Below are 14,280 nucleotides of genomic sequence, written 5' to 3'. Positions count from 1 at the left end.
GCGTTAAAAAAATTCATGGGACAGAGGGACGGACAGATTAACTGACAAAAACCAGGCCCTATTCATTATAAAACTCAACTAAAATTTATGATTTAAACTTCAATAATTCATTCATTCTGATCTAAATTTAACATATATTAATATTGGATCACAATATTTTATTTAGATCCCTCATTTGTGCAAGAAAGCTAGGGTAATTTTCAACCCCTGGTCCCAGAAACCTAATACATGTAATTTGAAGGTTCCTTTTTGTCTAAAACCACTGTAACAGGTCTAGTTTTGCCAAAAAAACTATTGCCCAACCCTTATTCTGGAAGAGCATTACTGCAAAAAGCAGCTATTGAAGGAAATTAAAAATCAATCTTTTTGGTGTTTTCCAACCATTTTTATTTACAAACTTGTATGCCCAATGCTTCTTTGCATATAGGTAGCTGACTATGTGTTATGTTGAAAACCGAGCAGTGGCCTATAGCTGTTAAGGTCTGTGTCATTTCGTCTTTTGTGGAAAGTTGTCTCATTGGAAATTATACCACATCCTCTTTTCTATATCAAAATCATTTTCACAATACCAATTTGTTGGGGACATTTACATAAAAACATTGTTTGGCGTACTTACCCATAATTGTTCTTCCGTGCTGATTTTCCCTCCAAAAAATAACAAAGCATACGGTGAAATGCCTGTCATGTCATATACCCATATCTGTAATAAGGAAAAAATATAAATTACATACAAAATAAACATTTCACATCACACAATATCAAGTTACAAAATTCGCCTTCTAGTGATGTAAAACTGTGAGTATCATAATCTAATAAGAAGAAAAAATACCCATGACTATTTATAGTAATAATCACATGATGTTGCTAAGGGAAATATTGATCTGAAGTAAAAGGTTTTATTAAAATTTATTGAATTTAAAAAATAATTAAATCAGTAAATATAAACACTATGGGGTTGATCAGTTATTCCTTTTTCATAGTTATTATGTGAAATTATTACGAATTTTCTCTATATTATGCTACATATTGTGTATATCTTGATCATTAAGAAACTTCTGTCCTAATTTACCAAAAAACATTCTATGAAAGTTATAGACCTTTCTTGTGTAATGAAAAAGATAAATATAGTAGATATATTTACTAGAACTGTGATAATATGTTTTAAGCTGTGGATTTTCCCCTTGACAACATCTATGTAACTGTGTTCATGATGTTTGAGCAAAAGAGTCAAACTATAAATAGGTATGTTTAAGGTATTCATATAGGTATCTACTGCACCCCTTTAATAACCAACTTGTTTCTGTGTTGTTAGGAATCACAGTTGATTGTCAAATTCAGTAAAGACATGTCTAAATTCAACTAATTCATAACACTTAAAACATTACATTCATGATCAAGAATTCTGATTATACTGTGGAAATTTACCCAAGGGAGCTAACATGAATCCAAGCTAATATATGAGCTGTGCCAGATAGAAATCCACCCTAATGCAAATCATTATCAATACATCCCTTAACCTATTTTGGGTTGAAAAAATCTCTATGCAAATTCTGTACTTGTTCGAAAATTAAGTTGATATAAAAACCCTACAAAATAGATAAGAAATCATCTTTTATTTCCTATTTCAATATTCCAAGATCTATCAAAGTTCGTAAAACAAGTTTGTGAGTGTCGTCAGGAAATGCGGTCAATTTATTTCATCTCATTTCATTCATATATGCCTCTATATATTCTTTTATTTAAAAAAAATTGATGTCAATGTTGAAATCTTTGTTTATTTTGATCTTTCAAAGTCGTCATTTTGTAAATTTATTAGACTGGTCCCGCGGAGTTACCTAAAACAACGGAAAAAGTTCATTCAGAAATAGTAAACTAGTCGATCACATGATCCGAAGTGAAAAATAAGTGGGAAATTTGAGAAATTACGAAAAAAATATAGCGACTCGATTTCTTTGATAGCGCTGCGGTCAGTGCAATAGAACAGCTGCAAATTGGGATAGCGCTGAAAAGCGCAGCGCTAAAACGGCCTGGGGAGAACACTGTTACCCTACAAGCATTATGAAATTAGCTCTAACTATGCAGGAGATTTTACACCAGCATAAACAAAACAATTGTCAGAAATTTACCTTAGAAGTCTTCATGATTGTATGATAAACAAACCACTTGGACATGAAGACTTTCTCATTAGCATTCACTGACTTTGGATGAGCAGCAACCTTCTGACCATCGTGTAACATTAAATTGGGGGATCTGTAAAATAATGATAATCACTATCTTTAAATAAATATATATATATTTATCTCACCATAAAGCTTAGACTACTATCTTGCAATTATAATAAATGCTCTGTTTAAATTCTAAACATATTCCTGTCTGTTAAGGTGCAATACCACCAAATCATAGTGCAATACAAAGTCATCTAGTTGCATAAGAAAAAAGGGTTGAAAAAAATATTTCCTTGAATTAGACAGTTGTGGGAAATTAATCTTGCATTTCATTGCAGTAAAAATTTCTGGGTAACAAACATAAACATACATATTGGGTGTTTCATAGCACCATTTTTTTATTTGGTGTTTCTATAGAATATTTTGAAAAGATTACATGGTTACCAAAGCTTGTACACAGGTAAAAAAGAGGTGATAATTTGATTGGTTAACTAGCAGTGATAGTTATTTTCTCATATGCAATGAAATGTTATGTGAAATGTTGTCTATAGTACTGGACAGGATATAACTTTACTCATGCCAAGTATCTCTCTATTTAAAAAAAAGTTAAATTCTGCTCAATTTTTTTAAAGTACAAATTAACAAAGACTTATATATATGGGGAAATCAATGGTGATATTACACATTAAAGCTCACATAAAAGATCAACTCTCTAAAAAATCCAGTCTAGGAAATATCAAGGTTCATATAGATATAGATTTAACATGTTATAGTCCTTAATATAGTTCAAATACTTCACTGTGGAAGTTAAACTTTACAATAGCTGTCAACCTCAGATCTAGATTCATCAATACTTAATAATCATATACAAAATTTACACATATAATTCTTGATAACATAAATTCAAATACTTCAGTTGCTTTTCAAGAGGCTGAATTTGTTAATTTATAATGTACTTTACAGAATTACACTCTTTTATACATCATGTACATACATGTATTTTATTTGTACTTTTCAGCATTATACTTTTCAATACATACTTTTCCATTGATCGAGGGACATTTGTCAGTTTAGCTACATTTGGATACAACCCTGCACATATCACAGCTTTTACTAATCCAATATTATCTAAAATGATACAGAATATGTTTTATTTTGATAAGATAATCACATATCTTTTTTGTATAGACTTTGCAGAGAAATTCAATAAGATTGCTAGTTGTTTTTCATTTACTGGTATATACTTTTAATATGTTTGTTCAAGAGGCTTTGCGTAATGAAGTCAATTTTTTTGATAATAATGTGCCTGATAATTGAGTGTTTTATCTTACCTTTCCACTTTTGACAAAATTCAATTAAAATAGTCAATAGTCAATTAGAACTACAGGGTAGGCATTTTAAGGCATTAAAAAAATGGAAAGTATCAAAACCCTTCACACAAGTACTATTTTTGTATTTTGGTCTAATATACAACTTTCAACTCTATAAATAGTGTTTCTTTGATTTCAAACACCAAAGAAAAATCTACTAATATTCAGATTCCATGGTAGAAAAAACCAGGAAAATCTGATCAGTACAACAGAAAAAAATAATACCTGAATTTATATTAACTTCCTTATCTCTAGGATCTCTATTGGCAACAAAACCAAGATCATGTATTAATTCAGCAAACTGTTTCTTCATATCAGCCAGCAACTGTAAACAAATAAAAAAGGCAGTTATCTTATGATGGATACATTTTTCTGCAATTCAAAAATGCCAACTATTAAACTTAAGGCTGTTCTAAAAATAAATGTATGGGGGTCGAAAGGCACTTTTTATTTTACAACACCATGCATAAATTATTAATTAGACATTTCCTTCAAATGTTTAAGCAATATAACCACCACCCATCAAATTTTAGTAAAAGTACCTTCAGACACCACTCTATTTTACTTTCTCTGCTCATATAATTATTATAAATTTTAGCATACAAATTTTTGAATGTGAGTATCATTATGATAAAACCAGAGGACCCTGAAAGGTCTGTAAAATAAAAAGCAAATATGAGCATTGCCAGATCTATGCATTATAACATTTAATCTATTTTGAAATCAGGTTGAAAATAACTTTCCCAAAATTGTGTAGCCTTGTACAACCAAAAATATTTGAAGGTACCAAAAAAAAATTATTTCAGGTTGCCAACATCATGACATCTATTCCACGTTCCAATTTTGATAGATTGAAGACTGAATTTAAGCTTTATAAACATGAAAATGTGGTATGATTGCCAATTAGCCTTAGTAAACCTTCCTAGAAAAAATACATACTGCTATAGAAAACGTTCTTGAAATAAAAGTTTTGTTGTTAGTTTTCTCCTTAGAATTGTATTTTAAACATTTGTAATTTCGGGACATTCTATAACTGACTGCGCAGTATTGGCTTTGCTCATTGTTGAAGGATGTATGTCGACCTTTAGTTTTTAAGTTTGTGTCACATGGTCTCTTGTGAAATCTTTCTATTCTCTTTTTTTAAATGGACAGGTTATGTATATTCCTATGTTTTATAATTGTGCCACTTATATAGCAAACTTATTCAAGCATTGTTATGAATCACAGACTAATGGCCAAACTTTGTGAAGGTCCATGTAAATCATTTATTCTATGAATAAAACAATATCTACAGTTCCTGTATCTACTTAAAATAAATATATTATAAATATTAAAAACTGTTTTATATTACTGAAGCATGATTTACTATTTCTTAATTTATCTATGTTTTAATTGGCACAATGATAATCATACATCTGTTGAGGAGATGTATGTGGTATGATTGCCAATGAAACAAGTATCCGACAACGTTCAAATGAAGTGGTTGTAATATTTTTATTCATTATTGTTACAGGAAGGTTTTGTGACTTTTTCCAACCGTAAGTTCAAGAAATCTAATATTTGAGTGTGAACTTTCCAGTTCGTTTGTGTAAAACCACCTTTAAAAATGATTTTATCTTAACGATTGAGAACTGGGCAACCCTCGTTTCAATAATAATTAACTATTCAAATAAGAATGGTATTGAGTTTGGTGTACTTGCCTTTAATTGTTCTTCAGTGCTGATTTTCCCTCCAAAAAATAACAACGCATATATGGTGACATACCTGTCATGTCGTATACCTATATATATGTGATAGAAATTGACATTCAATAATCCAATTATCCATGCAATAAATTGCATGTGACATCATATGACAACATGTTGCAAAGTTCTCTGATACTATTTCTAACTGTCTGTACTATATCTGAAAAGAGAAAAACTAAGTATGAAGGAAATCATATCATTGATGTAACGGTAGACTATCCGTCAACTATGGTAGATTATTCTTTAAAAACTAATTAAAGTCTTAACCTGTAATTTGGATCATTTTTACTAAACTGTAATTTTGATAATTTTTACTAAACTGTAATTTGGATCATTTTTACTAAACTATAATTTTGATCATTTTTACTTCTAAATAGTCTGAAATTAAGCACATTTTAGTTTTGTTCAGAATGTTAAATTATTGTTCAGATAAGGTTATATAATTAGTACTTTTGTTCGATTCAGTACTGTTTAGTACCGTTTCAAATAATTCAGGTCATTGGTATTTCATACATATAAATAAGTCACACCTTCATATGATGATAACACTAATATTGTCTGCCAAAATCAAATACACCTGGTTGTGTCTGACAAATTAGACATATGATACGGAATATCACATAAACAGACATATAACAGATACTGTTCGGGAATGCCAAAAACTACCCCATCAAAGAGGACTCAGGTAATCTTGGAATGGAGGTTCTGATTGTATATCACTATATGTGTTATTATCTTATGTTGACTGCTGTATTTTTGAAATTTTAACATATAATGTATGTCGATTTTGTTCGCGTATCGATGTCAATATAATGGGATTTGATACAACTGTCATACACGTGGGAGGTTTAGCTAGCTATAAACCAGGTACAATCCATCATTTTGTACACCTGAAAATGCATGTTCTAAGTCAGGATTATGACCGGTGTTATCCATTCGTTTGATACGTTTGAGCTTTTAATTTTGCCATTTGATTAGGGCATTTACGTTTTTAATTTCCCTCGGAGTTCAATATTTTTATGATTATACTTTGTACAGCATGACAAGAACAGGTTGTCCTGACAATAGAGGTTTTCACTTAAAAGTGATAACTTTTATAGCAGGTTTAACTGTAGACATGTGCAGATTGTTTCACTTAGTTTTCTTTGACTGAATTCATGAAATTTACGCTTACTGTTTTAAAATAGAAAGAGTTGAAAAGTACTTTGACATTAACCTACTTTTTTTACATAATTTTTTATGGCACTTCCTCATTATAATTTATTGGGTCCAACTTGTCTCAAATTATTACTATTAGCTCAGATTGCTAGAAATTAGAATACTAGTATCTATTTTTATATAATCATAACAATATGGTCATGATGTGTCTTGTAAAGATTCATTCTTTTTATTTTAGGGAATTGTATTTAATATAACAAACTGTGCGTGAATTCAAAATTAAATTTTAGTAGAAATTAATTTACAAAAATGATGATATTTTCAAGGAACCGTGAGTCTTGTCTGCATGCACATATTGATATCAGATAATTACATTTTAAGAAAAAATGTGTTTATGCCCCATTTATGGGCATTAAGTTTTCTGTTCTTTGCGTCCGTTCGTTCGTCCGTCTGTTCCGCTTCAGGTTAAAATGTTTGGTCAAGGTAGTTTTTGATGAAGTTGAAGTCCAATCAACTTGAAACTGAGTACACATGTTCCCTGTGAAATGATCTTTCTGATTGTAATGCCAGATTATAGTTCTTACCCAATTTGCACGGTCCACTAAACATAGATAATGATAATGGGGCATCCGTGTACCGGGGACACATTCCTGTTAAACAATTTATTTACATGTAAAGACTCTGAGCATTTTGATAAAACTGTCTCCAATATTCTTCCAAGAAAATTTCTAAGATCTTTTAGTTCAGTTCAGGTAAAATAATAGAAAATAACAATGAATAACAAACATATCTATTTTTTAAGATTTTTTTTAAATTTAAAGTGTCTCCTGAATAAATATTTATTCATGTAAAAATCATAATTATTTTACAACACATCAACATGTACACTATATATACAAATACAAATACAAATATTTTATTAGCACAAACTCATCAACAATAAATGGTTAAGGCTAATGGTATATCAATTACATAGTTGGTCAAACATAATAATTACGTATTGCAAATAATGACTATATTAATATGTAATATTATAAACAATGATTATGAATTGGACATATTGACAATTTTATAGAGTTTGTTCTGTGCATGCTTTACGCAGGTTCAAACTGTCTGAAATTAAAGAGGAAGTCAATTTTTGGATTGTGTATGAATTATTATTTAATAAAAAGATTATATTATTTTCATGTTTTTGAAATTTTGTAGGATCAACGATTATATTTGAAACTTTTTGGTAAAATATGGCCCTTTTAGTTGAGTATTTTTCACAATGTAAAAGAAAATGTTTTTCTTTTTCAATTTGACCAAAATTACATACAGAGCAGTATCTCTCATTTCTTGGAATATTTAGATATCTCTCTCTTTCAATCATCAGTATATGAGCGCTTATACGGATCTTACATATTGCAGCTCTGTCACTTCTGTTTTTTAATATATCAACATAGGGTGGTCTTCTGCCCATTATGTAGACACTCTTGAAAAAGACTAACATTTTTGATTCAAATATATTTGCATTTTGAACTTGCAAACATTGGTCATATATCAGTATTTCTGAGGCACTTAAATTAATTACAATATTCATACAAGCAACTAATTTTTTATAAACATAATAAAATTCAAAAAAACAACATATTAACAATTTAACCAGACGTACAAATATACGGAGTGAAATCTGAGGTTTATATAATCCAGTTTGAAAATAAAAAAATCAAATCTGTATATCATTCGGAGGTAGAATAAAACTGGCATCTATGTTTACTCAAATAAAAGCTATAAATAGAAAAGGGAATTTCTAAAATAAAAAGGGTGTTACTATATTAAGTGAAGGGTATTTCCAATTAATCGTTTCCATAGAATGAAGGATTTGTATAGTAAGTAAGACTATACAAATCCTTGATAGGATGCATGCTAAGTTCAGTGAAGATCGAAATTAGCAATTTCAATCTTAAAGTTATGTTTCACTACAAGATTATAAAATAATTTATAATAAACTAAAGATACAAAATGAAATTATCATTGAACAAACAACAAGTTATGTAATCTGCAACTATTTTACTTTCACTTTATGTTTGTGTAGATTCTATAAGGTAAGGGTATTCCTTTTGAGAAAATATATTTTCGCGTTCTGTGTGTTTGATTATTGTACATTGGTTAGAGATATAAGGGGGGTTTGACATCCGAGAAACCATTTTTTACCCCGTCGCATGTGTTTTGCCTGTCCAAACACTGGGGTTTGTTACAGTTTGCCGGGTTTACTATCCATACGAACCCCGAAAAAATAACTTTTTTTGGTTTTGGTTCGTTTGAATAGTAAACCCGGCAAATTGTAACAACTCCCTGTGGTCCAAAGTCAGGATTCTCCGACCTTAGTTTTACTTGTATGTCTTTTTTTTTTTTTTTTAGTTCATTTATGTTTTAGAATTTAGCATGTTTGGTATGGCGTCCATTTTCACTGAACTACTACATATTTGTTTAGGGACAAGATGAAGATCTCTTGGGTGCGGGATTTTTCTCGATGTTTTGAATAACCATTGATGATCTTCATCTATTTTCTGTCCTTTGGTTGGGTGGTTGTCTCTATGACACATTCCCATTTCCATTCTCAAATTTGTTGTATACATTGCTAATGACCCTACCGTTGCAATTTGTGTTGGTCTCTTGGGTTTATGACATACAGTTTTTTTAACACTGGGCAATAATAATACCTTGTAGGAGGTATACAAAATATCCATGATAGTTAATGTACATAGAATATTTTCTAATTGAAGTAAAAGGCAACACATTGCACAAGAATAAAATTCACCTGCATTCTCTATTAGTTGAAATAATATCATTCAAATAATATTGAGAATAGAAATAAGTAATGCGTCAAAGAGACAATAACCCGACCAAAGAGCAAAAACAAATCGATGGCCACCAATGGGTCTTCAACGCAGTGAGAAAAGCCCGCACCAGAAGGCATTTATAACACTTCATAGTTCATATCTTTTATTTAAAGGATGGATATAGAGGACCGTCGGAGGTACTTTATCGTAGGATCAGTCATCTTGGAGATTGTTCAACCACTGTTCAGGACCAGATTAGAAAAGGACTACTCGAATAAAGGTCTGGGGTCATTTCAAGCTTTTCTTTTCACTCTACCAGTATTACACAATCGTCATACTGTTTCATTTACGACACAGAAATGCCTACTGTTGTAAGGACAATGTGAATTGTCGCAACAACTCAAAACTTCCGCTGATTTACTGCCAGTGGGATCTGTTGTACACTGAAAATCCAGGCCAACCGGGCCACAACTGTCATTGCAAGTTCATAGCAAACCCTGTCCAGCTTAATGATCTTGATATAACTTTAGCAAGTTTAATTCTATTGCATTGCTGCCATCTTGGAACTTCTGAAGAAAACGCTATTCGGAAATTACGTCGGTACAAAAATGACTATCTCAGCCACAACACAGAAGGTAAAATAAATGAGACAGAATATAAAAGCCTGTGGACAGACCTGACTAATTTTGTCCTACATCTAGATCCAAATAAACAAGATGACCTTATCAGGATAGAAAAGAGACCACTTGATGAAGGACTGTGTAATAGATACAGTATAGATCTTTTGAATATTCACAAGAAACTGAATGAGGCAAGTAATTCATTTAATTCTTCTGTCCAGTTAAAATTCGAAAAATTTGATATTGAAATGTTTAATCTTTTGGTTGTGTTTGTTTATCAAATCAAATCAAACCAAATCAAATCAAATATTTTATTGTCGTATAAATTTTACAGTTTTTGACCAACATGCATTAACACAATAAATATACATGCATACATATCAAGGGAATACAGCCTTTCGATTTTTTGGGAGAGGATGAAGAACCTGGCCTTAAGTATGTGACTTTCAACTATGATAAATAATGTTGCTCAAAAATATATATTATTGTGAAAAAATAGCATGTTTTAGCAATGAATAGTCAAATTCCACGAAAAAGTTGTATTAATATTTAACCCTATCAGAGAAATATACAGACATTGCATGATTTATACATGCTAATATATTATCAAATGATTTTATTTCATCTGTTTTATTTTGATTTAATGTGAATAATTTAAAGACTTTTAACCCCCCTTTTTGCAGATGGGCACTCAAATTCAAGGAATTAGTTCTGGTATGCAGATGATCGGCCCTCAAATTCAAGGAATTAGTTCTCTTGTGCAGGTGATGGGGCCTCATATTCAAGGAATAACTTCTGATATACAGGTAAGACTATTGCTTTTAATATTTCAAAACATAAATTAAAAGTATATTGTGTTTTGTGAATGTTGCATTTTTTTTTTTTTTTTAAATATTTGGACAAATTCCAATATTTGGCTTATTAATGAATAGTCTATGTAGAAACCAAAATATAATCAAAACATTGTAATATTTTGTCATTCATATAATTTAAGGATCATAGCTCACTAGCAATTACTCAACCCTAGTTATGGCTGGATTAACATAGTATTGTTCGATATCATTCAACGGTGCCAACAGTGGTACAAACATGTTCTTTATATTTTCATCCTGAGAATAAATATAGATTACTTCAAACATAAAACAATGCAAAGCTGTCTGTCAAAAATGATAATGTGTGATAAATATACAGGAATTGATTTTTTAAAAATAGGTTTAACAGTCAGATTCTGCATATTAAAAATAGGTTTAACAGTCAGATTCTGCATATTATGTATGTTCCAACTCAGTTTTTTTTTTTATTCAGTGGTGTTCAGTTTTGCTGTCTGTCATATTTGTTGACCATTCTGTGTTAATTTTTTTAAAGAAAATGTCTTTTTGCAATTAACTATTGCTTCACAAATTAGTATGGCGTTCATTATCACTGAACTAGTATATATTTGTTTAGGGACCAGCTGAAGGACGCCTCCGGGTGCGGGAATTTCTCGCTACATTGAAGACCTGTTGGTGACCTTCTGCTGTTGTTTTTTTCTATGGTCGGGTTGTTGTCTCTTTGGCACATTCCCCATTTCCATTCTCATTTTATTCAAATCAAATCAAATCAAATATTTTATTGTCATATAAACTTTACAGTTTGTGACCAACATATATTAATACAATAAACACAATAAACATATATACATACTTATTAAACATACAAAATATAAACAGCATTAAAATTTATAACAACAAACAAGTTGTTAAGAGTCCCCTGCCCTCAGTTCTAATGACTTTTTCAAGAAGGATCCTAACTTATTTGTTTGTAAAGGCGATGATGGATTTAGTAAATAATGAATTTTTTCTTCTTCATTTAAATTATTAAAGTTATTATTTTCTGTACATATGTGATGAAAAAAGTCATTTCTTAGAGTTTTATTATACTCACAATATAGTAAAAAATGTTTCTCATCCTCTAGTATTTTACATTTATGGCAAAGACGTTCCTCTCTTGGGATTTTAAAATATCTCCCCTTTTCAATCAAGAGGGAGTGATCACTTATTCTAAATTTAGTGATTAATCTCCTTATCTGAAAATTAGATGGATTTAGATAATATTCTAGTTTGTAATCTTTTTTAAGTTTTTTATAGAGAAAAAATTTACTTTTATCATCGATGTTTTGAAATTTATTTTGAATTAAATCTTCATATCTATTTTTCATTTTTAACTTTATATCGTTTTTTATTTTATTTACATCTTTTATGTCCTTACAAGTAAAGAGAATATTAAGGTCAATGTTAGTCTCTTTAACAATATTTTTTACTTCAGTGCCTTTTAAAGCTTACTACAATGTATATGGTATGTATTTAGCTCATTTTTAAAGGACTTAAGCTTATGATGTATAGTCATGTCTTGGGGTTTGTATTTGAAATTTGTAACTTTGGGAAACTTACTACCTATCCTTACTTTTATTTTATTTTTTAGAAATCTGCACAAAAGACTTTATTCCTCATGAAAGAAAACACCTTTTACATAGGATTATCAAACAAGTGAATTAAACATTTCATGATTCTTATAACATGTATAAGGTACTTTTTGGAATTTTGGGTCCTCAATGCTATTCAACTTTGTACTTGTTTGGCTTTATAACTACTTTGATCCGAGCGTCACTGATGAGACTTATTTATACAAAATGCGCGTCTGGCGTATTAAATTATTATAGTGGTACCTTTGATAACTATTTACTATGTTGCAGGAACTATTGAGTTACCAAAGAAATGCAGCCACGTGTCAGTACTGCAAGAAAACATTGATCGGGCAAGGTGAGACTGTTTACCGTAACTTGTCATGCCAAACATACTTGAAAAAAGTTCGCTCCTCATATTTTTGATTTTTTTTTACAGATATTCGGAATCCTCTGGTTTTATCCATGTTGTGCCATTTAAATAATTTGCCCATTAATCCCTACTTTTCTTTCCATTATTTCATTAAATATAGTTTAAAATGTCTTCTTTGAAAATCTTATAAAATCCTTGTTATTTTGGAACAGATTAGCGAATATTTTTAAAATATTATTTTGTCCAAATCCTTCTTGTATTGATAAAATATTGTGGATTCATTTATTTTTCGTCTCTACCATTTTTTTTTTTTTGGATATGTATGATTTTTTATGGATGTTTATTTTCGTTGTTTACCTAATGTTTGCATTGCATTGAACCTTTAAATTTGTAGTCTCAAATATCAAATTAACGAAAATCAGTATCCTACAAATAACAATGAATCCACATGTAGTGCTTCACTGATATAAAAAAAAATCATAACTATCTGAAACAAAACAAAACAGTTAAATTTGATAACTTTGTATAGTTGATCTAAAAAAAGTAAGATCACAAAAATACTGAACTTAGAGGAAAATCAATGGGGAAAGTCCATAATCACATGGCAAAATCAAATAACAAAACGCATCAAAAACGAATGGACAAGAACTGTCATATTCCTGACTTGGTACAGGCATTTTCAAATGTAGAAAATGGTGGATTAAACCTGGTTTTATAGCGCTAACCCTCTCACTTTGATGACAGTCTCGTCGAATTCCGTTATATTTACATTGTAAAACATAACCTGGTGTGATAACTTTATGACAAAGTTTATTCTTATGTTTCATAGGCATGGATGATAGAAAAATAAATTCTTACAAACTTGGACAAGATATCTTTTATCAACATGGTGAAATTGATCTAAAGTCTTTACTCAATGAAAATTACATATGCAGGATAACAGATGTAGTAATAATGGATGATGGTAGACTTGTGATGTGCGTTAACAACCAGGGCAGACTCCTAATCTGTAACACAGATGGATCAGAAGAAGCAGCTATACCAGTCAAGGGTATGCCATGCTCTATCACAGCTGTCAACAACTTTACAGTAGCTGTAAATGTTTTTCAAACTTCCATTAATCAACGTGTAGAAATATTTGACATTTACAATAAACATAAACTTAAATCCATACCAGTACATGGACTGGTGTGTTATTGTGGCATTACAATGATAAACAACAAGATAGTAGTAGGTGTGCACTGGGGTTTATTGATTGTTGATTATCTGACAGGGGAGATATTACAAAATATAGTAACACAGTACGGATCATGGGACATACATTCTTCTGGTGACAAAATATTCTTCTGCGATGACATGGGAAATACTAACAACCTACACCGGTACAGTTTTACAAATGATAATATACACACATTAACATTACCATCCGTTCCAATGTCAATGACAACACTACGAGATGGTAGTCTATATGTTCTCTGTACAGATGAAGATGGAGAATCTGTACAACATGTATCAACTAATGGGAAACATTTCAAAACTTTAAAAGCAAATAAATATCAAGGCTTCAGTGAATGTAACAAGATA

The 14,280-nt window shown here is 30.4% G+C and overlaps 1 protein-coding gene and 1 long non-coding RNA gene across 3 annotated transcripts in view; one reads left to right on the top strand and one right to left on the bottom strand.

Annotated features, from left to right (window-relative positions):
* LOC143056338 (ATP-dependent DNA/RNA helicase DHX36-like) overlaps nucleotides 1-3,860 on the bottom strand; it is a 32,314-nt gene extending 28,454 nt beyond the window's left edge. Inside the window, exons 1-4 of one of the 2 annotated variants that reach the window (XM_076229426.1) lie at nucleotides 3,761-3,860; nucleotides 3,206-3,293; nucleotides 2,127-2,250; nucleotides 617-700 (exon numbers count right to left, since the gene is read on the bottom strand). In XM_076229426.1, coding sequence (XP_076085541.1) covers nucleotides 617-700; nucleotides 2,127-2,250; nucleotides 3,206-3,293; nucleotides 3,761-3,848 — 384 coding nt within the window. In that variant the 5' untranslated portion in view covers nucleotides 3,849-3,860. The remainder of the gene's footprint in view (nucleotides 1-616; nucleotides 701-2,126; nucleotides 2,251-3,205; nucleotides 3,294-3,760) is intronic. The other variant, XM_076229427.1, reaches the window with a different exon arrangement.
* Nucleotides 3,861-9,612: 5,752 nt separating this feature from the next.
* Nucleotides 9,613-12,725, top strand: LOC143056465 (uncharacterized). Its single transcript, XR_012972361.1, has 3 exons — nucleotides 9,613-10,074; nucleotides 10,567-10,689; nucleotides 12,615-12,725. It is a non-coding gene; the product is annotated as an uncharacterized LOC143056465 (long non-coding RNA).
* The last annotated feature ends 1,555 nt before the right edge of the window (nucleotides 12,726-14,280 follow it).

Source organism: Mytilus galloprovincialis, chromosome 13 (genome assembly GCF_965363235.1).
Source record: "Mytilus galloprovincialis chromosome 13, xbMytGall1.hap1.1, whole genome shotgun sequence".
Lineage (NCBI taxonomy): Eukaryota > Metazoa > Mollusca > Bivalvia > Mytilida > Mytilidae > Mytilus > Mytilus galloprovincialis.
This window is presented reverse-complemented; position numbering and strand designations above follow the sequence as displayed.